The 23,561-nt window shown below is 30.0% G+C and overlaps 1 protein-coding gene across 1 annotated transcript; it reads right to left on the reverse strand.

Moving 5' to 3' along the window:
• Positions 1–16,689: 16,689 nt before the first annotated feature.
• On the reverse strand, positions 16,690–23,541 carry LOC130450730 (exostosin-1). The gene is made up of 3 exons (XM_056789313.1): positions 22,339–23,541; positions 20,843–21,044; positions 16,690–20,181 (listed from the first exon to the last, which is right to left on the reverse strand). The coding sequence occupies exons 1-3, from the start codon at positions 23,202–23,204 to the stop codon at positions 19,078–19,080; spliced, it is 2,172 nt and encodes a 723-aa protein (XP_056645291.1). The 5' UTR covers positions 23,205–23,541; the 3' UTR covers positions 16,690–19,077.
• Between the last annotated feature and the right edge of the window lie 20 nt (positions 23,542–23,561).

The raw sequence follows: 23,561 nt of genomic DNA on the forward strand, positions 1-23,561 counted from the left end.
ATTCCTTTATAATAGTGGGTCTTAAAACCTCTAGAAGCAAATGCTATGGGTAAATCAATGCCGTCGTAATTTTGACTGAGTATCGCCGAACACGCATTATTTGAAGTTGGAATAAATTGTTTATTGAAATCTGGTTATTTTGGAATTGGTGGGGTGATGGAAGCTTTTTTAGAATTTGAAATGAGTTTTCACACTCTATCGACCAATCCAATTTCACAGTTTTGCTTCAAAGTTTGTTGAAGGGATACATATTGCAACGAAATTCTGTAATAGATACAAAATGCAACCAATCTTTTAAGACTCGCTAGGATTTTTCGGAGCACCTTCAGTTGATAAATCGTGACCTGAATACGTGACCTGCCGCCTGAGGAATTGGCATTTTTGCGAATTTAATTTAAAATTGAGTTGACACTTTTCTGAAATTACTTAGGTGATGATTTTCTGAAATTCCTATCACCATTATATCATCCATACAAAGAAATACTTTTTTTGGAGTTAAGTCTGAGAATGCTATTGACATCATCCTCCAAAAACTGTTAGCACTTACGTTTAATCCGATTGGTAGCCTTGTAAATTGAAAACAGCCTTTTTCTGTACTAAAAAAAGTATACTCTCTAGAATATTGTTCTAAAGGTACTTTATGAAAACCTGAAATAAGGTCTAAAACTGAAAACTATTTTCATCTGCCTAACTGGTCCAAAATTGAGTCTATTCTGTGTGAAGGAAATTTTTTTATGACTATTTTCTTATTTAATTGTCTAAAATCTATAAAGAGCCTCCATGTTTTTCATGGCTTGTCTTTTTTTAGGGACAAGCAATACTGGACTATTATAATCTTAAATTGAGAGTTGGAGTTTTTCAATCTGACTGTCAAGTTTAGTCACTTGCGAGTGCGGGTGCGATAATTTTTTATTTATACAGAGTATTGTCTCTTAGCCGATAGCTTTGGTTCATAAAAATTATTGTGAGTTAAAATATCATTTTTCAAAGCGAAAATGTGGGTGTAATCTCCACACAAACTTGTTAAATCATTACTCACATATTCCGGAACTTCTAAATTCAATGATTCTCTCAGCTCTTTCATTCTGTTCTTAGTATCATCCGCTATTGTATATACAAAGCTAAGTTCAAGATTTCGATCTGCACATATCTTCTATAATCTATTTCAGAAAGGTATAGAGCAATAAAATGGGGAATTCCGTTCAGTTCGGAACTTAATTTCGGTGTCGGCCATTGCTGTAGGTCTTGAAATAGTATTGTTTGTAATATTGAAATTTCAAGTAATTGCGTGAGAGAATTGGGAAAAGTATGTTTTCTGGCCTGAAGTGTCAATATCGAAATATTGTGTAGGGATTACTTAGGTAGTAGATTATACAGTTACGTTTTGCGTTTAACAGGTACCGTTTAAGCTTCTATTAGTACCTTTGCCTAATTCCAACCCTATTTCAGATTCGGTTTAACCATCCGTAAGGGCAATGGTGCCTTACCCAAAATTTTGAGACCTTTATAAGCATATTTGTTTAGTTTAACGCATCAGTATTTGCTGTTAAGCCGTAAATAGTATTCACATTATTATAAGATTAGTAATAAAATGGCGACATTTACACCATCGAAAAGATGTTCCAATAATTCTCCACTATCAGTAAATGAAAAACTTATATTTCAAATGTACACGATTGCACAAAATACGATTACCCGAAATTTACTGTACAAGAAACTGTCGACCGATGTTCCCGAATGACTGTAGTTGGAAAGTCCACCGTTTTTAAATTATTGCGGGGGAGAAAGATAGCAGGCCAAGTGGAACCTCCAAAGAAAAGTCCAGGCAGACCAGTAAAAGTCCTTGATGAATTCGAAGAAAAGCTCACTCTTTTTATTTTAAAAAAGAAATACCTACCCTAGATAAGATTTTAATGGAGCTTGGCCAGGGTGACAGTATTCCGTTGATAACTAAAAAACTTTTATGGACCACTTTGAGAAATATGGATTTTGCCTGGGAAAAGCACTTTTACTGGAAAGCGATGAAATTGTTTGCTGGTGACGAAAATACTTAAGAAGTATTAAGCAATACAGAGCCGAGCAGGAGAAAATCTTTTATCTTGATGAGACGTGGATTAATGAAGGTTATACAGTACCAAAAATGTGGTAAGTTAAATATATAACCAGTGCTCATCAAGCTTTCATGGAAGGCCTGTCAACGGGTATTAAGGTGCCTTCAGGTAAAGGGAAAAGACTAATAATCGTCCATATTGGAAGCGAAGAAGGATTTTTAAAAGAAGGTTTGCTCACTCGTGCCACACAGGAGATTACCACGAGGACATGGATTCGGATGTTTTTGAAGACTATTTTGGTGGAATGATAAAATATCTTCCGGCCGATTCAGTAGTAGTTATGGATAACGCAAGTTATCATTCTCGTCGCATAGAGAAGACTCCAACTTCATCTTGAAAAAAACAAGAAATTATTGACTGGTTAGATATATAGCAGAAAAACATATTGTAACTGTGCTACTCACACCGCCATATCATTGCGGACTAAATCCTATAAAACTTATATGGGCGCAAGTGAAAGGATTTGTAGCAAGACACAACACGACATTCAAAATGAAAGACGTTAAGCTACTGTTTGATCAAGCTATTAAGGAGGTGACACTAGAAAACACATTCCAGCATGTCATTAAAGAAGAGGAGAATATGTGGGATCTTGACTACTTGATCGATCGGACCGTTGACCCGTTAATTATAACGTCAAGAAGAGATGACAGTTCCTCAGATGACGAAGAATATTATGATTTTTTATAATTTAATTTCTATGTAATGTACTTTTGTATAATGTTCAATAAATAATAATAATACTATATACATAATGTCTAATTTTTATTCTGTTAAAATAAAATTCTTTCCTTTTTACGAGTATCCTACCAGCACGCCCTTGGCACACTATTTTCACTGTTTGTGAATGGACAACAATAAGCTAAATCCATATATTGACCCCAACCCGGGTGGTACTACCTGCATTTGAATTTACAATTGAATCAATGTCAAACTATGAAAGTGGCTTAAATATTCGTTGGGTCACTCTGTGGTCCCTTTGCATACCTAATGAGATTTTATTCCTCTATACCTTTCTGAAATAAACTATAGCTTACATATTTTAAATTTATTTTGGGAATATAGTTGTTAAAGGATACCGTAAATAGTTCCAATTCGGTGAAATTGATCTTCCACACTCATTATTATGCACAATATGTTTCTGTGATCTGATCAACTTCGGCGTACATCTGGAATGTGCACTCTTATGGACATGCCCAAAGATCCTGGTCCAAATTTCTTCCTAGAATTTTTTTGCATTTTTTTGCTTTCTTTCATCGCTTCTCGATATTTTTTTCTGTCATTGATCGCACATGTTTTCTCAGAAGAAAGTAAATTCTCGGCCATAAAGGTTTTCTAAATCTACAAATATTTGGGCACCTGTTAGGTACCCAACTTCTTCTCTAGCTTGTTAAGTGGTCTTGATGGACAAAAATAAACTTGTAGTCACCATCCGATCTAGTCGATAAGATTAATTTGCATCGAGAGTTTAGGTAATGTGAAACAATTTGTATAACAACAATTCCTTTTTTTGGTTTTTTTCCGTTCAAAGTGACAGTTTTCGAAAGTTTCAATGAATAATTTCACCATTTCTTGTGTTACCTTGTAATAATTTCCATTTAATAAATTGTTGTTCTTTGACGACCTCCATGCTCAGTTTTTTGAAGGACAGCTTCAATGGCACCAGAAAATTCACTCAAGATGCTTCGATTCTCTGCAAATCATACTTATGTATTTTTCAGATAATAATTACTGTGATAGATCCAGTCTTTGTACGTTGCAAAAGTTCACTGTAATCACTGTCACTTATTAATTTTGAATTTAGAAACTTTTAATGGTAAACTTTTAAAAACAGGCTTCCAAACTGTTGCAGTTGATCCATTTTTTTATGACCAGATTCGCACAATGACCAGCAGTAAACAATCACAACATTCATATACTAAATATAACCTCACTTTTTTAATAATATTTATTAGCAATAATGTATAATGCCAAGTATTCATACTGACATTTGCATCATTAAACAGCATAATAGCTCTAATCCAGTTTTCTAAAAAAGAAAAGGGGTATCTAAAAAATATATCAAAGCTGTTACTTCGACTGTTTACAGAATGAATAATCAGATTCGCAATTTTAGGGGATATTCTGTTTTTCTGTTAAATTCCCCTTTTTCAACCGTTGGTTATTTTAAAAATAAGGAAAGTTCCCCTAGGGTTTTATCATGTAAAATGTTTGTCTTTAATCTTATATTTTATACTATTGTGCAAAGATTCGCCAGCTGCATGAAATACATCAAAACAAGTAATTATTGTAAAATAGGGGATTAATTTTACGTAAAAGGGTAAATTTGAACAGAAAAGGGTAGTTTGATGACAAACAACTTTTGAATAAAACAGGTCAGTTGTACAAAACAGAATCGGCTCCGGGGAAATTTTATTATTTTCTAAAATTAAGTAAATCTTTTTTCGTATTTGATTAACTGAAAGTAAAAAATATCATATATAATATAATCAACACGAAAGCATACACTATCATATAATAATTTTTTTCAAGTAAGTGTATCTCTAAGTGGAATAAAGCATCAAGTTTTCGGCAAGAAACAATTTGAGACTTCCAGAACATAAATCACCGTAAACAAAAAAAATTTAGTGAATATTGATATCATTAATACATTGAAAAATACAATGATTAAGCTTTGCTCCATATTCTAACACAAAAAGAAATGTTTTGAAAAACTTGGCGATCCCAATCCCAATGAAAGAATATGAAATTGTCAAGTATTTTTGCTGAAAAAATCGAAATCAAACAACTCCATTGTAACATTAAACTGTTAAATTCTACCCTGTAATTGAATGTGATCTTTTTCCAGATTTGTGTAAAACTACCACGTGCGGGTAGCTGTTGTGTCACGGGCCTATTGTTGATTTTTAGCGACAGCACAAAGAGGGGCTTTAATTGAAGAAGAGATTTTTTATGTAGGCATTTTCTAGCATACAAAGGAAGAGTTTAATTTTTGAAATGCATTCAAGTCAAACGCACTCAATAAGAGAAATACGATTAGAAACAGATGGTGAGTGATTGGCCTTTTAAACTGTTTTGGGCACTGAACAATCTATTGACCATATAAATTTGAGTAAAAAAGGTTTAATACTGAATAATTCATTATTCATATTAACTGAAACCAATAGCAAGTTAATTTATAAAAACTCGGAAATAAATAATACAAGAAATTGAGAAAAACAGAAGGAACTATTCATTGGAATTAGATATCAGATAAATCATATTAGGTGATAGGTACTTAAAACAACGTAAGCGGATTTTCAATAATTAAAACCAATTTATTGAATCGATACAGTTGATTTTCACACTAGAGCTTACATAAAAATGTATGCAAATTTGTAATTAGTAATTAACAAAAATAAATAAATAGATACAATAAAACAACAAAACGTAAAACACTTTTTCTTATTATATGTACAAGGGCTTTTCCAATAACTATCAAATTATTTATAAATTAATGCATCTAAATGTTCTTGATTTTAGGTCTCTTCTGTTTTAAAATAAGTTTTTGTTGATAATTTTTAAAAGAAAGATAAATTTTAAGCTTTTGAATTTTAAAACAGAAGGGACCTAAAATCAAGAACATTTAGATGCATTTATATATCAAAAGGTCTAAGAAATAAGAAATTAAAGAAAATTATTTATAAATAGATACCATAATCACTTAAGACACAAAACAGAAATCAAACATCGAAAAATATGTGTAGAGACTTTCCCAACAACTACCTAATTATTTCAATAAATATTATATTAGTAAAAGTCATGAAGGACATAATGCATTATAGAAATATTTCACTAAACTTAAATATAAAAACCCAACACCAAAAGAACGAACCATGAGATATCAAAAAAACATAATTCGATTATAAAAATGATAAAAAAAAACGAAATCTAATACAGGCAAAAGAGAATTTTCAGAAATGGTTCACAACATACATATGAACGAGTAAGTAATACAAAGTGATACAAAGACCTGAAGAATTCAAGCAATTTGAATAAAATTCATAATTATATTTGACTGCAAATTATTTTTGAGATTTTGATTTGATATATTATAGGTGATTTATTAATAAAATCATTTATTGATATAATGCAAATTTTTACCTTTTTCAAAAACTAATTTTCTATTAGAAGAGAGCTAAGGTCAAGACGATTTATTAACAATAACATGAAAAGATCTAAAAAAATATATAGATATACAAGATCATTTTTGAGCTATCGATATATTGAGATTGTTCAACTCATTCTAAATTGTGTCTTTCATTTGTATTTTTCGAATAAATAATAAGCTGATGAAAGAAAAGATATTACTAAAAAAGTTTCATATTTAAATTTACTTTTCATACAGCCCATGCAGAAAACAATTATTTTCATGATTTTGCTTAAAATCGTGAATTAATGATAACAACGAACTCTTTACGGCGACGTCTTAGTTGTTTTGACATATTAGCACAATTATTACGAATAATCCCAAACAATTTGTTACTGAAAAAACAGTTTTTAGTAGTGCTATAAGCAAAATTGAATAGAGATAGCCCTACATTATATACACCAGCAATATGACAACGTCTTAAAACGTACGTACGTATAATCGTCATGTAACGAATATAACTGTCAACTGCAAGGTTGTCGCCCACTATTAAATCAGAACAACCGAGGAACAGTGGTATTAATACATAATAAAACTTAATTTGTGTATTATATTAATCGAAATACTTGATTAAAAAATCTTTATACACAACGAAGGGGTCGTAGTAGTTTTGAAGATATACTGGTATAGGATTTGCAAATAAATATATCATTGATAATGTATATCAATTTTTTTGACGAGGATGACAGAAAGGTCACACTGAGTTACGGGAAAACTGCTTTAACGGAACAAGTATACTGAAGTTGGATGTGGAGCACTTGATAAAGATAACTAAATAAAGAAAACTTTTGGGCTACAGGGAATATCTGCAATATTATTTAAAATGATCGAGAAAGATAACATCAAATTACTGGTGAAACTTATTAGTGCGTTTTACGATATTGAGAAGATACTTTCGAACTGGGACAGGTCTGCATTTGTCATAGTTCTGAAAAATCTCAATGCAACTAAATGTTCAGCATAGAGTCACACTTTGCCTCATGCTACTAGACAACAAAATCTCAAATGCGAAGATAATCTTGGAAAGTCTGGAGTGAAAAATGCACTCGGTACTAGATATGATCTCTTTGCTCTAAATGTGTCAAGATCAGAGAAAGTATGTCGTAATGTGCCTCGTGAAGTTCAATAAGGAAATAATTGGAAATAACATTACCAGAGAAAGAAATATACAACGAGGTTGTACTTTGACAATAATTTCATTCAATATATGAGGATGTATTGATAACTAGTTAGCCTAGACCAGTTCCATGCATAAACAAAATATTGCGTTACCATAGTAACGAACAATAACTTATTAGAAGTGTCAGTGTAAAGTTTGACGTCAAAAAAGAAAACCAAAGTTACGTAATAAATTAAAAGAAAAAAGATGTCCACCGAAATTGTGAAAATCGAGCCATCATCGAGTATCTGTATTTAAAAGGGTTAAGAGGTAAGCAGATTTACGAAGATATGCTTAATACCCTTGGTGTTCAATGTGCTTCGTATGCGACCGTACTGCAAACCTCAAAAGAGGTAAATTTTCCATTGAATACGATGACCGATCGGGAAGGTCAGTTTCTGTGCCAGTCCCCAAAAATATCGATGCAGTCCATGACATGATTTTATCAGACAGTCGAATTGGGCTAAAACGGATATCTGAAGCACTGAATATTTCATACAATTTAGACATGAGAAAAATTGTTGCAAAATGCATTTCCAAATGTTTGAATGTTGACCAAAAGCGTGCAACGGTAGATGCGTCGCGTTCGATCTGTGCTCGATTTGAATTACTAGAACACCCCCCTTATTCACCAGATTTGGCTCCGTCCGACTATCATCTCTTTCCTCAACTGAAAAAAAATTTAAAAGATCGTAAATTTTCTCCCAACGTGGAGGTAATAAAAGCTGTGGAGGTCTGGTTTGCAGAGCAAAAACATTTTTTTGAAAGCTCTAGAGACGTTGCAGGTTCGTTGTAATAAATGTATACAATTAAGAGGAGAATATGTTAAGTAATAAAATATTTTGACATTGAAATTTTGTTTGGTTCTATAGTACGCTAAGAATTTTTCAAATTTCAAAATACAGTAAAAGGTGATCTTTATGGAATAAAAATAACAGGAAAAATGAAAAAGGTGCACAAATTCTTGTACTTGGGTTCTATAATAAAGAACCAACTGAATCCAGGTGTGGGAAGAATAGCAAACGCAAAGACTAAGAACGGTGAAGTGCAATATTTGAATGGTGTTTTTATATGGAGTGGAAGCATGGACCTTAAAATTATCAACAGTGAGTTGTATATGGAAAAATGCTTGAATTACCCTAACAGCACACAAAACGAAGTGCTAAGAACAGCCAATAAGAATATGGACTTACTTACGGCTTTCTTCCTTAACTTATACGGAAAACCAAAAGATAAACGTTTTGTCAGTATGCGCACGAGAAGGTGAGAAGCTCCAATAATGTTGATTTATGCACATTAAATAACTTAATAATATAATTTTCGGTCACGAATTTAACAGAACTATACGTTTAAAAAATTTTCCGTGATAATTTGTCTTGATTTTCGTTGTCTTTTCTATGGAAATCAGGGCCGAATTAAGATTTATAAGGCCCGGGGCTAAAATAATGACGGGGCCCCCTTAGGGATTCGAAAACCCGGAAAAATTCACAAAATAATATCAATACGTTAGATCTGTGGTATCAACACATCAAAAAATACAGAATGATTTCCAAATTATGGGGCCCTCTTGAACCTGGGGCCCGGGGCTATAGCCCCCCCAAGCCCCCAGCTTAATCCGGCCCTGATGGAAATCGGTTTAAAATAACATGTTGTTTTCTAATACAATACAACAAGTAATCACTAAAAATGTATAAAAAGGTCTAAGAAGAAAAAAAGTTGAAAAAATCATTTAAAAATTTAGACAGACGAATTCAACCATTATGGGTAGCCATATATAGAAAATTAAAATACCAAACTCTGCCAATATTATTAGCAACCGTACGCTACTACCACTAGGGATAATTAAATATCTACCCAATCTGTACCAAATAGAAATACACAGGTCCGGATAACATCGCCAACGAATTATTTAAATATGGAGGAGAGAATCTAAACCAACAACTAACAACCCTAATCAAAAAAATATTTGCCCAACACAGAATACCAGATGAGTGGAGAAATAGCATTACGATTCCACTATTTAAAAAGGGAAATAAAAAAATGCCCGAGAACTATAGACGAATAAATCTACTATGCACAACGCTGAAATTAACCACAAAGATAATAACAAATAAAATAAATGAATGTATCTCACTAGCAGATGAACAACAGGGTTTCAGATCGGGAAGATCCTGCACCGACGCAATATTTGTCATAAGACAAATAACGGAAAAATAGATCGAATATAATCGACCGGCCTTCATGAGTTTCCTTGACTTGCAGAAGGCCTTCGATCGAATACAATTAAAAGACATAATACACCTTCTCTATGATAGACAGATACCATATAATGTCATTAAAATAATCGAAAATATGTACTCAAAAAATACGATCCAAGCAAAAATAAATGATGACCCAACTGAACAGATACCTGCAAATAGGGGCATTAGACAAGGGGACTCTCTCAGTCCGCTCCTATTTAACATAGTGATGGATGAAATCATAAAACAAGTACGCAAACTAAGAGGATACAAAATGGGAAATAAAGAAGTCGGATATTGGAGACTACAGAAATGAAAATAGTTCGAAGAATAGCGGGAAGAACACTAATGGATAGAGAAAGGAGTGAAAACATAAGACGAACATGCGGGATAGATAATATCAATGACTGGGTACTGGATAGAAAGATAAAATGGAATGAGCACATTGACCGCATGACGGAAGAACGAATTGTAAAAATATCAAGGGACAAATCACCAGCAGGACAAAGAAGCCTTGGAAGACCTAGGAAAAGATGGAGTGACAACCTCCCAGGTGACTGAGCAGAGGCAATGATGTGAAGAAAAACAGGCAATGATGCCTATACACAGCAGGAAGAAGAAGAAGAAGAAGAAGGAGATGTTGAAAATAAATATGAAAACAAGCATGAAAAACCAGTTACACGTGGGACGACGAAGTGTGATGTGATGCTACAATGCAAAATTCTGAATATTCTCTGCGAGGGAATTGTTGCTGTAAAATGTAGTTAAAAGTACCATTTCAAAAACGAGAATAAGTTTGACGGATATAACCGAAATTTATTCATTTACCAAAACCTAGAGATAGGAGAATAGAATTTTTTTTCTCAACTAAGAAAAAAATGAAGACGGTCTTTCATAGATAGAAAACTAATGTCTTCAGATAAAGCTAAATTTAATTCAAATAAGATGGTGAAGTGACAACAACCCTAACTTCACGATTTAAACTCGCGATCAATATTTTTTTAAAAAATGTTTGGTGGGCATTCACAAAGATAAAATAATTGAGTCCTCTTTTTTTGAGAATACATGTCCTCACAAAGATATCCAAAGTTATAAACTCAATTGATCATTTTATAGATGATCTAGCTATACATGAACTGCAACAAATATGACATCAGCAGGACGAAGTTGGCAATAAGACATATATTCAAGAATTTTTTGGCCAACTAGGTCACAGATTTATCCCATTTAGATTATTTCTTCTGGGGTTACTTAAATGAGAATGTATATAAACAAGGGCTGTTTAAACATCCAACATTTGGAAAGACTAATGAAAAACCGTCTATTGCCTTTTCTTTTTAAACCTAAAAATTTGAAAGCTCAACAATTTGCTTTCCTACCTAATAAATGCCCTAATGACGCTATGTCTTCTGTTCTTGATGAAATATATACCTCACTTAATGTGAGGTATATGCTTAATGAGCTTAATGTGTTATAAATTATATACGGCTTCGGTTTTTTGTAATTTCGCTAAGATCTTCGATTGTATGGTCTAGTATATTCTGATTAACAAACTAGAGTATTATCGTATCCCAGGTGTTACCTTTAAAATGGTTTGTATCTTACATTGAATGTAGAAAACAAATGGTACGAGCTAAAAGTAAAGTTTCGAGTAATTTGGCAGTTGGCAGTGGTGTATCTCAGGGTTCAGTTTTAGGTCCTTGTTTTGGTATTCATTAATGATGTCACAGACTTACCAATTAATGGTAATTCAATTCACAAAGGAGTTTTACAGCCTCTACAAATCAACAATGGCAATACGATTTTCAAATTCGATCAAGTTTCTTGGTCTACATATTGACGGTGTCCTTCAAAATCATCCTTTGCTTGTTTTGCCATTAAATCTGTGTCTAAACAGTTCGATTCTGATACTGCCTTAACAACTTACTACTCTTTCCTCGATTCGCATCTTCGCTATGGTTTACCTTTCTGGGGGTTTTGTAGTTTGCACCACTTCCCATCTATTTTCAAATTACAAAAAAGAGCTATTCGTTACGTTATTCGTTATGGCTTAGGTAGTAGAACGAATTGCGAATTGTATTTTAAAAAATACAAAATTTCAACTCTCCCCGCTCTTTTCATTTAAAAATCCGTGTGGTTGGTTCCCAAACACTTTCATAATTCATGGTCACCCCACTAGAAGAAAAAATTTGGACATCTACTTAACCACACCCACCTCTGATTTGGTGAAAAATTCCAACACCTTGAATGCCAAAAAATTATTCAACCAGCTACCTTCAGAATTAAAATTACTGCTCCACAATAATTAATAAACGACATAGGAAAAATATTATATAAATAAAATAAAACATAACGGGCCGATTGCCATGTTATATTTGCATTTTTCTTACAAAACTTATTTGCTATTAATATGTACTGACATAGATCTTGAGTTAAATTATGTACATACATGGAACGACCAAACAATCGAAAGTTATTATACTACCCACAAACAAACACTAGTTTATGATAATTGGGATAATTCTTTCTTATGTCATCTAGAACAATACCTAACTACTAATCTTTTAGAAGTTTTTAGTGGGTATATAATTTTTTTCGAGATTGTAATTTTCTGTAATATACAAATATAAGTGGAGTTTTCAATAGTATTTTCATCATTTGCATTGTTTGTGTCCCTTGGTTATTTATTCAAATCTATTGTGAGTTATGATATGCTGTATCACGAATTATAGATATAAGGAGTCTGAACGAATGGTCTCAATATAGGGGACAGATTTTTTTTGCCGGTAGAGAGCGCCATTTTTCAAGAAGTACTCGTTTAAATTCTTACGCGTAAAGTCTTGTTGCTATTGACATCTCTCTCAAAAAAATACTCTCAGAAACTAAAATATTTTTAAAAATTATCAAATGTTGCCTATTCTTCATTATTACGATAAACATAATTGATAAAAAAAATAATTAAAAAATTATTGTCAAACATGTTATTTATTAAAATAGATACAAAGAAAAACATGTTAAATATTCAAAAACTCAATTAAATATTTATATAAAAGTGATAAATAATTTTTATCATCAATATAATTTAAAAAAAATGTCCTCGCATCATTAAGAAATTATTAATGATCTTTTTCGTTAATTCTTTCTTATGCTTATCACAGCCAACAAAAAACGAGATATTTCTTTTTGAAACAGCATCTAATATGTCAAACATTGTGTCCATCTGTACTTGTCGTATCGCCATTTATATCAGAGATAGTTGAAGCATCATTATTTGATAGCAAGCTACAATTGTTTTCATTGTAGTCATGAGTAACATGTGATTTTGGCTCAACTTTTTCTTATTAATACACATATACACTGCTATCTTTCAAAATATCTCTATCATTTTTAATTACATCCTCTGAATTTAGTGTAATTCACAAATAAAACTGGTAGCTTTTAATTCTTGTCCCAGAGCAGAGGTCCATCAACTACTCAATTCAACGTCATTAAAAAAATTGTATTTTTATATTCCACTAGATAAATAAAAATATATTTTTTAAATATTGAAAAACTACATGAATTATGTTATAATTATATAAATAAATTAATATTTCATATTTAATTTAATTCATTTCAACATTAGCGAACTAGCGCATGTTTACATGTATAATAAAATAATAATAATAACAACGGTACGTCCTGAATACTTGCACAGCCAGTGGCGGAAAATATAACTATGATTTGGGTTTATTTTTGTGTACATGAATACTATGAAAAACCCAATACTTCGAGTGCTGTATTGTCAGGAAGTTTTAAAGACAAAGGAGATTAATTGAAACTTTTGGTTTCTCACATTCTTCTCAGTACCCCTTACAATATTATTATCTAATGTTTTTCTTTTTCTTTTTACTTCTTAGACCTTTTTATACGTTTTTCGTGATAATAAATTTGTCTTGATTTTAAGTCTCTTCTTTTATAAAAATCAGTTTAAAATAACATCAGAAAATTGAAGTTTCGACCTACTTTGTTCTTTATCAAAATATGATTTGACACTGACAATTTACCTAATTATATTACCTACATCATGAATATAATTTCGTCTATTTGATTTCGTTTCAAGAATTTTTTAATCTTTATAGTTGAATATATGTTTTTTGATTTTTCGTGGTTCGTTAATGGAGTTTTATTTTATTTATGGTATTGATGACCTCTTAGTCTATTTTCTAAATACTGAGATGTCTGCCCTATGCAGACAGCCGCTGGCTTACAGCGTCACAATCATTACAAGGTACTTGGTATATAATATTACTTATTCTGGTTATTTATTGAAATAATTAGATAGTTGTTGGGAAAGTCTCTACACATATGTTTCGATGTTCAATTTCTGTTTTTATTCTTAAGTGATTATGGTATCTATTTATCCTTTTCTTGAATATGTTATTTATCATTTATCTGAATCATTATTTTCTTTCAATGCAAATTTTGGCTTTTGAATAGCTAAGCATCTACATTCAAGATCTGACAATGGGGTAGATCTATTAAACTTATAATCACTGATCTTCTTTGTGACATAGGATGACATAAATTGAAGTTCAAATATCTTAAGAATAAAGTTGGTTTCGTATACCATTCTGTTCTTAGGTTTTTGTTAATTTTATATAATGTGACATCAAGAAAATAAATTCTATTGTTTTGTTCTATATCAATTGTGAATTGAAGTTTTTTATGACAAGAATTGAATTTTTTATTTATATTTTCAATTTGATTCTTTGGTACGGCAGTAATGCAATCATCTACATAACCGAAAAAGAACAGTATCTATATTTATATTAAGTTGTGCTATAACCCTTAATATGGAAGCTGCTCCTATAGCACAAACCAAAGTTTATATTATAATAATATAATATAATAATATTAATGTTCGCTTTCATCACTGAACTCCTCTGTCTAGTAATAACGTCGTAGGGAATAAATAAACTATCATCTAACAATCTAGAAGATTATTTAAAGATGAATATATACAGAGTTATTACAAAGTAATAAAAAAAATGCGGTTATATAAAAAAATACTGAGAGAAAATTAAGAAATAATGAGGGATAATCCAAAATCTGGAAAACTAGGAATAATCGAGGATACAAAGCTAGATATTTTGTTGCCATTAGAATTTAGAAGCAACTACAACGGAAATTGCTTCACAACAAAATGTTAGTCGTTTTTAGTAGTTTTAAAGAAAAAAACTGCACTCATAATACAAACTTCAACTAGTTAACGAAATCTTAGAAGATGATTCGGACAGACGTTTGGACTTAAATGAACGAATTAGACATGAAATGACTCGTATAACTACGAAGATGATCGAAAATTGTGTATATCAGGGTTAAATTTTTCTTGGCATATGTCACATAGTGAAAAAACATAGTTTGAGAAGTTCATTTCCGTTTTTATCAATTTTATCGTTTTTTTCCTAAATGACCCCAATGACTTGAATAATTTTTTTATAAAGCAAAAAAGTTAGTTGAAACAAATAATGTTGAAAATCTAGCTTCCTGTTAAAAAAATAGATGAAGGCAAAACTTTGACAAATTTGACATTCTATTTTTTTTTTGACTTACGTCAAAAGACGCGGAATTTACATATTTTTCAAGAATGAACATAGTACGTTCCATGAATTTTGTGCATTACTTCATAACCCTATTTTATTCAAGAATTAGATTAATCTAACATTTTATTATTTGCATTATTAGCAAAGTCGAAAAGGTGATGTACAAATTAAAATGTTATCAATATCAAAAGCCGTTTTATTGACTCAATTTCTTGACAAAAAATCCTTACATAAAAAATTGTACAAAATTATATATATATATATATATATATATATATATATATATATATGTATATATATATATATATATATATATATATATATATATATATATATATATATATATATATTGTATTGTATTGTAACGAAGTCTTTGACAGCTATATTATGAGAGGTTTCTGATTGGGAAAGCGGCAAGGGAACAGCAAAGTGGACTAACTTCAATATATTTCGAATACTTATGTATTCATGGGAAATAATTAATTAAGATTTTCGATGATTTTGAATTGTATTAATTCTTGTAAAAATTTATAACCATTGATTCCATCAATGTCACTTTGAATATTGAATTTTGAATCCAATGAATTTAAAAATTTTTACAAGAATAAGTTAATACAACTTAAAACCATCTAAAATCTTAATTACTTCCCAGACGATGCATACATAAGTATTCGAAAGCTCGGAAAATATAATAAAGTTAGTTCACTTTGGTGCTTTATTGCCACGTTCTCAATAAGAAACCGCCCAATGTATTATAATATATATATATATATATATATATATATATATATATATATATATATATATATATATATATGTATATATATATATATATATATATATATGTATATATATATATATGTATATATATATATATATATATATATATTCGTAAAGGTTTCCGCGGCAGGATTTTGAACAACAAAAGAACTAGGTTCACGGATTGAACCGCGTTGGAATTTTAAAAATTCTCGACGGTTCAATTTATATATACATATGCTTCTAAGTCATCTTTATTTTTGGTCTCTTCTGTTTTTTTATAAATAATGAAATACACTTAAAAATTTGACGTTTCGAATACTTTCAGTCTTTATCAAAGTATGATAATATGATAATAAAAGACTTACAATCACGACGATTTAGAAACATAAACATAGGTTTAAGAAATAATAAATTGAAGATTATATATATATATATATATATATATATATATATATATATATATATATATATATATATATATATATATATATATATAAAAGCTATCAAAAAAAACTAATTTTAAAACAGAAGAGACCTAAAATCAAGAACATTTAGATGCATCAATATATATATATATATATATATATATATATATATATATATATATATGTTTCTAAATATTCTTGATTTTAGGTCCCTTTTTTGATAATTTTTTTAAAAAAAGATAAAAAACTAATTTTGAAACAAAAGAGATCTAAAATCAATAACATTTTGATTATTATATCTGCTAGGTCTACAAAAAACTGTTATCATTATATTTTTAAACAGTACACCCTGTATAAATTCGCTAATGTAAGAAAAGAACCCAAGAAAATAAATTGAGGATGTTCAGAATAAAACTTTCAGTTCAGCTAAAAAAGGAGATACAAATGAGATTAATGAATAATAAAATGGGTGAAAAAACTAATGGAAAAGACATGGTGAAATTCATTAGACCAAGCAGATTAGGATGATAAACACACTTATAGAAGAAATAAAGAGGATACACTGAGGAAAGAACAAATTGGAAACCAGTTGTATACAGAGGAAAGACCAAATATAAGATGGGAATGATCAGGTCAATATGAATTTAAAGAGTATGAATATTAGCAAAGAAAACGTAAAAGTGAGAGATTTACAGAGAAAAATAGCAGAAAAAATAAAATGGCAATGCAATTTTTAGATAAATAGAAAACGGCTATAAATAGATCGATAGGAAATCTCCTTAGGATGTCTAATCCTACATGGGCAGTCAACCTTAGAATATAAAGACAGTTTAAAATTAAAAACATAACCATTGCTTGTAGAAGACAGCTTGAATGAACTCAAGTATTGTTCTAGCAAGAAATCCAGTTGATAACATTTGGTTCCAGCACGATAGTGCTTCACCATACTATAGTGTTGCTGTTCGAATATACTTGGAAGTTGGATTTTAAAAAGAGGCACAATAGAGTAGTCAGTCACTCTTGTTTTATCATCTTTAAACTTTTTTTTCTGGAGATATCTAATAAGCGTTACAGACAAGAAAAAACTGGATAATCAAGATAAACTCAAGCATTATTCCCGTGATTCCGTATTAGCTTTTTATAAAAGACTTGGATGCTGTCAAATAGAAGAAGGAATACAAACATCTAATCAAAAGAGATCAATAAAATATTTATTCCTTTAATTCATTTTTGTTATAAAAACGTTCCTGTAATTTATCTGTAATTTAACAGATTATAAATAACATAAAATATATTAAGGTGTATTTTCTAAAAAATATGCAGAGGGCTTGAGTTATTTAAAAAACTTTATCCAACATTTTTTGGTAAATCCAACATCTTTCTTATGCATAATTATATTATAAAATATACATTTGGTAAATAAAGTGGTACATATAAATATATAGTATAACAAAATATATAAAAATATATGGTAGAATTATAATATATTGAAAGATTACTAACAAAAAACAAAAATATGCACTAATTAAACTTTCCTGTTCAAAGAAATACGTTTTCTGAGAAGAAACAATTGTTCCTGAAACTATTTACCTTCTAAAGTATTGAATTGCATCGCAAATTTTCCATTAACGTGGTAGATTGAAAATTTTTTGTAAAAAGCGTATTCTCAAATCAAGAAGAGTGTGTGAACAACACATTTTTGGACTAGTTCTTCGTCAAAAAACATATTTGCAATATTTTCATATAATTCTTCGAAACAAATCTGTGATAAATGAAATTATTTGAATAAAAATTTGTATAGTTCGTAATAACAGCTTCTAATTAGCCCTCCATCAAAATGATATGGCAAATATTGTTTTATTTTCTTATATCACAATTTTTATAAACAAATTACAACATTAAACATATAAAAAATAAGATATGAAACATAAAAATTCAATTTCAAAGAGCAAATTAACAACTACAAGCAGAAAACTAGTCATATTTAATATCTTTTACAACCGGTATAAGTGTGAGAATCTGAAAGGATATCAGACTAAGTAAATAATTAAAATTCAATATTCAATTTTTAATGTACAGAGTGATGAGTAAATCAACAACTTATATTGTTTAGAATATACGCTCATGGAACAATGATAATATAAAATTATATAAATTCCATTAATTATGATGCCATCTTACCATGACATCTACAGTAATATGAAACTGCAGAATTATCTGTAAACCATTGCTAATATATTTATTACATAAGAATAATTTTCCCTATCCAATATCTGTTAAAAAGGTATCAACAAAAATATTTAAAAACAAACTTTGGTTTTATGAGTTTTCAACTGGAGTCATACATAGAATACATTCGTATTATCAAAATTATCCTTTTTAGAAAACGTCCAAATAAATTGACATATAACTAGAAAACTAATCAACTTACAAATCAATGAAAATTCATTAGAACCAATAATTGAAGAAGTAAAATTAATGAATGAAACAATATCTGCAAGAAAATGCCCACAACCCAACTATTATAAAATGATTATGTTCATTTGATAAAATAGCATTGTAGAATTTATAACATTCTACAAATCTATAGATTCGTATATCCAATACTAACTACCCACAAGTTCGATTTTTCTATATTTTTTCCTTTTATTAGACACGGGATCTTTGAAAAGTACTGGATCAAGTCGTAAATTTGATCTCAAAAGTGGCATGTAGCCAAAAACAGCTGCGAAAGTATTCAAACATGTCTGTCTTTGGATAAAGTGATCTGGATCATTCCAAGGCGACCAGCCACCTGCACTGGGCTGCTCTTTGTATTGTTTCCTTTGAGTAACTTTAATTGGAGGTCTACGAGTAACATGGCTAACTAAAAAATTCATTAATATATCTTCACAGTTTTGGCTTTGTTCTACAGTTTTGTGTAACAGAGGGCTTAGCCATTCTGTATAAAGGTAGTTATAGTATCTATGATAAAAAGCAGCTCCTGTTAACACAATAGAGTAATCATTGGTCCACTTGGAAGTATATCCCCAAGTTGATTTGGAATCATCCCAATAATGGGATCTTCCTGGATATCCCACAATTCTATCAGGAAATTGTTTCCAAACTATAAATGCAAAATCAATTTCTTCTGTCGTCAAAATAGTATCTTCATCTAAAGATAATATTGCCTCAGTTTCAATTTCCCTATGAGTAAAAAATCTTTGAGATATACTGGATTTGGCCTCACTTCCTATATTGGAATTAGCACTAGGCTGGATAATATGCAAAGGAATATGTAAAGGTAAACTTGGCCATCTGTTTCTATTCGATGTACGCTTTTCGTTTGACCAAACTATCAATATTTTAGATAAATATTTACTCCTCCCCACATTAGTTACAAGTCTGTAAAGTGGCGAGTTTACTACTAATGGCACTCCTAATTGACAGTATATTACTGCCGTGAAACTCAATCTCTCATCTTTTTCTACATGAAAAGGAAAATCATCGGCGGAATCTGAATAGGTGGAGAGAGTTACCAAGGCCCCTGGAAAGTTATTCCATGCTGTTCCATCTCTGATAGGTTGCTTAGGAAGTCTTTCGCGTATTATTTCTAATGTAGTATGAACTATTTTTTCGATGGAAGAAAAATACCTATCATAAAGAACTTGGGTTTGTTGGCGAAGCTGGAGAATTTTTTTAGGTGAGAGTGAACGTATGATATGAGGTACCTGTGGAAAAAAAACAAATTTAATCACATATAGAAAAAATTACTCTGTTAAAATAAATATAATTTAAATTGGGGACCTATGAAATTTTTTATGTACTTAAGAATAATATGAGAAACTGTTTCACTATTAATTTTAGGAAATTATAAATATTTGTTTTTGAAAAGTACTACATGATGTAAAATCAAAGATAAAATCACCAGATGTCAAATATTTTAGCAGTATATGAAAAATATACTTTCACTCAATGGAAAGTTATTTATTTTTGAGAATATCAAAAATTGTTATAAAAGATAAATTGATCAGAATTGGAAAGTATATGCAGTTATTCGATTAAGTACATCAATTTAGCATTTTTAAGAAATAACATTGGTCAAGCCAAAAAATTTCTAAATATAAATGAATCACTTTTCTGACAAATATATTTTCTCATATAACAAAACAAATTTATAGATGTTCTTATTATCCACTCATGAAGTAATAGTTGAAAGTATTATGTGAAATTGCCAGAAAAAAATAACCCCATTTATTTATTTTTTTCATTCATTTGAAATGAATGAAGATTTTGACTTATTACTAATTTTGGATTAGTATTCAGTTCTCAGTCATAATTTTGTTTTAAGTTTTAATTATGGATACATAAATTCCTTTGTAATTGAATTACCTGTAGTAATAATCTTTCATCTGCCCAAACTGCAGCTTTATTCCAGTCAATGACTTGAGAAAACGGCAATGCCCAACTATTTGACAAGAGCACAGGAATACAACCAGCTTGAAGGGCTTCCAAAAATCTAAAAGATCCCAATCTTCTACCTCTTGGAACTAAACAAAATGTGGAATTTTGGAGCAAAGTTTCATAATCATATCTAGAAAAATAAAATATATTAAATAAGACAAAGCAGTCAAATCAATTGAAAACTTAAGTCAAACGTTTTACACAAGATATATCACACCTGTGGAATACTATAACATTTCCAAATATATGATTTTGAGATTTCATTTGAAATGACGTATCTTTATATGATATATATTGTTTAACTGTTTAGTTGCTTGAGGAGAAAAGAGAAATTTACTATGTAATCAGCTCACCAATTATCACTAAAATTTAAATTTTCGTATCAGTACTAAACTGAATACTCTAAATTGTTAAGTTTCTTGAATAAGTTTGACATCTTGAATAATTATAAGGAATATGTATAAGGAACAATTGGATAATTATGAAAGGGTTACTATTTTGCATGATGAAGAACTTTCTTAGATAATTCATATTTTGTAGAACTTCTGGGTTTTTATCTCAACTTAGAAGTTTCATAAATAATAAACTCTTGCAATACTAACTATTAAATTAAAAAGACTTCTAAAAGTTTAACATTATTTTGTAAACTTAGTATTAAAAGATAAATGTGACTCTTTAAATGGATGAGATGGAACACCTACTACCTACATTGTCACTATATGCCAAGACAAAATATGGATTCAAGACACTAGAATGTAAATTAATCAAGATGGTTAATAGTTTACCAAAGCTGTGGAAATATTTCTTCCTATTTCATATGATATCTTGCTAAGCTAAAATTTACCCAAAAGCTCTTAAGAATGCATAAAATAAATATTCTATGTATCAATGACACATTGTTTTCTATGAAACTTAAATTATTGGTAACTGAAAAATACCCAATTTTTTATAATTTTCATGACAACTGAATGTTAAGTTGTGTTGGGAGGTTTGAAGAGATATTTTCCAGCTTAAGGTAACCTATTGTTTTGTTCATCAACTACAAAATTTTATAAACCAATTATAATGCTTTTATACTGGTTAGATAAATTTTATCAGCCAGAATAGACTTTACTGAAAATAATACATTGTTCATTCTATTTGACAATTTAGTAGCATTCAACAATTGAAAAAGCACTTAATCAAATATTTAAAATTTTCACTTAGCAACAAAATTGTTATTTCAATGAAATCATTTACAAATAAATTACTGCTATGATATTAGCACAAAATCAAAACATTCTTTTTCTATATTAAAAAAACAACTTTATGGATTGTACTTAAATTTGAGTAAAAGCGTGGCCTATATAATATATGAATTTTTAGTGTATATTCAATTATTTATTTTGCAGTAATAAAATCACTGAATATTGAAAAAAACATACTTATCATATTCTTTGTTATCCTCATCACACCTCTCATCTTTCATATCTTTCCAACTTTTGCCATGTCTGCAAGTCGTAACCATAATAATATCTTTTCTATTATGTAAGTGATACAAAGAATTTCTTGTATCAGAACCAATCCCATGCACATATCTTTTTCCTTTAAATGCTAGAAGATATGTTTTTTCTAATGGATAATTATTTGCCGAAGAAGCTCCCGGTTCTCCACCTTTTGCTGGATGAATTTTATGAAATAAAGGTATGCTTACATCAAAGCCAACACGTACATGGCTCTCTGACATACTAGCTTTAGCTAATATTGCCTTTCCATAATCAAAATCTAAATCATTCTCAGTATAATTGGGCCAAGTACCTGAATACAAATTAAATATTACATGGTTTAGACCACTATTCCAATGAGGTAAGTGCTGTAGTTTATTCTGCATATTACGAACATAATCATTACTTAAGCGATCTCTATCTAATGTGTCAATACTCAGTATAAAAATGCAAGCTTCTCTAGGATTGGCAGTATAATATCTAGATTCTAATAGGACATTGAGCAGTTTTAAATAGGACGGACTAGGCACACTGCTGTCCTCCTGAGGATATACATAAACTTTGAAATCCTTTTGACATTTACTAAAATCAAAGCATGTTTCCATTCTACAATTCTTAGAGTTTTCAAAGAGTCTTCTTCCTGTAACTAAATATCCAGTGTCTATCACATTCATACTAACATAGTTAGGAAGGTTATCTATGTTAATGTTTATATCTTGATTACGTCGTAAATGGTATCCACCAAAATACCAAAAAGCTAAGAAGGCAACTACAAAAACCAGTAAATACCTTCTTTTAGCTTGCATTGCTCTTCGACTTCTCAGTGTGTCAAAGCTGGAATCTATACATAAATATGAATTTGTATATTGCTCTGAGGAAAAAATATTTACAGATCTTCCTATTAACTCAAATTCACTGTTCACATGCTTTTTAATGAAAACAACAGTATACACGTAATTATTATGTTAACTTAATATTTATCAAATTATTGTTAAGTAAGTCACCAATTTAAACACATTTTTTTATTAAAAGAAAATGCTTTCACTAATTTGTTTGAAACTTATAATGTTTCAGAATAGTCAATTTTTTGCTTGAAAACATGAACTAGAGATATTTTGACAGTAATGACATTGACATATTTGAAAATCTTCAGCTTTAGTTTG

The sequence above is a fragment of the Diorhabda sublineata genome, chromosome X (assembly GCF_026230105.1).
Source record: "Diorhabda sublineata isolate icDioSubl1.1 chromosome X, icDioSubl1.1, whole genome shotgun sequence".
Classification (NCBI taxonomy): Eukaryota; Metazoa; Arthropoda; class Insecta; order Coleoptera; family Chrysomelidae; genus Diorhabda; species Diorhabda sublineata.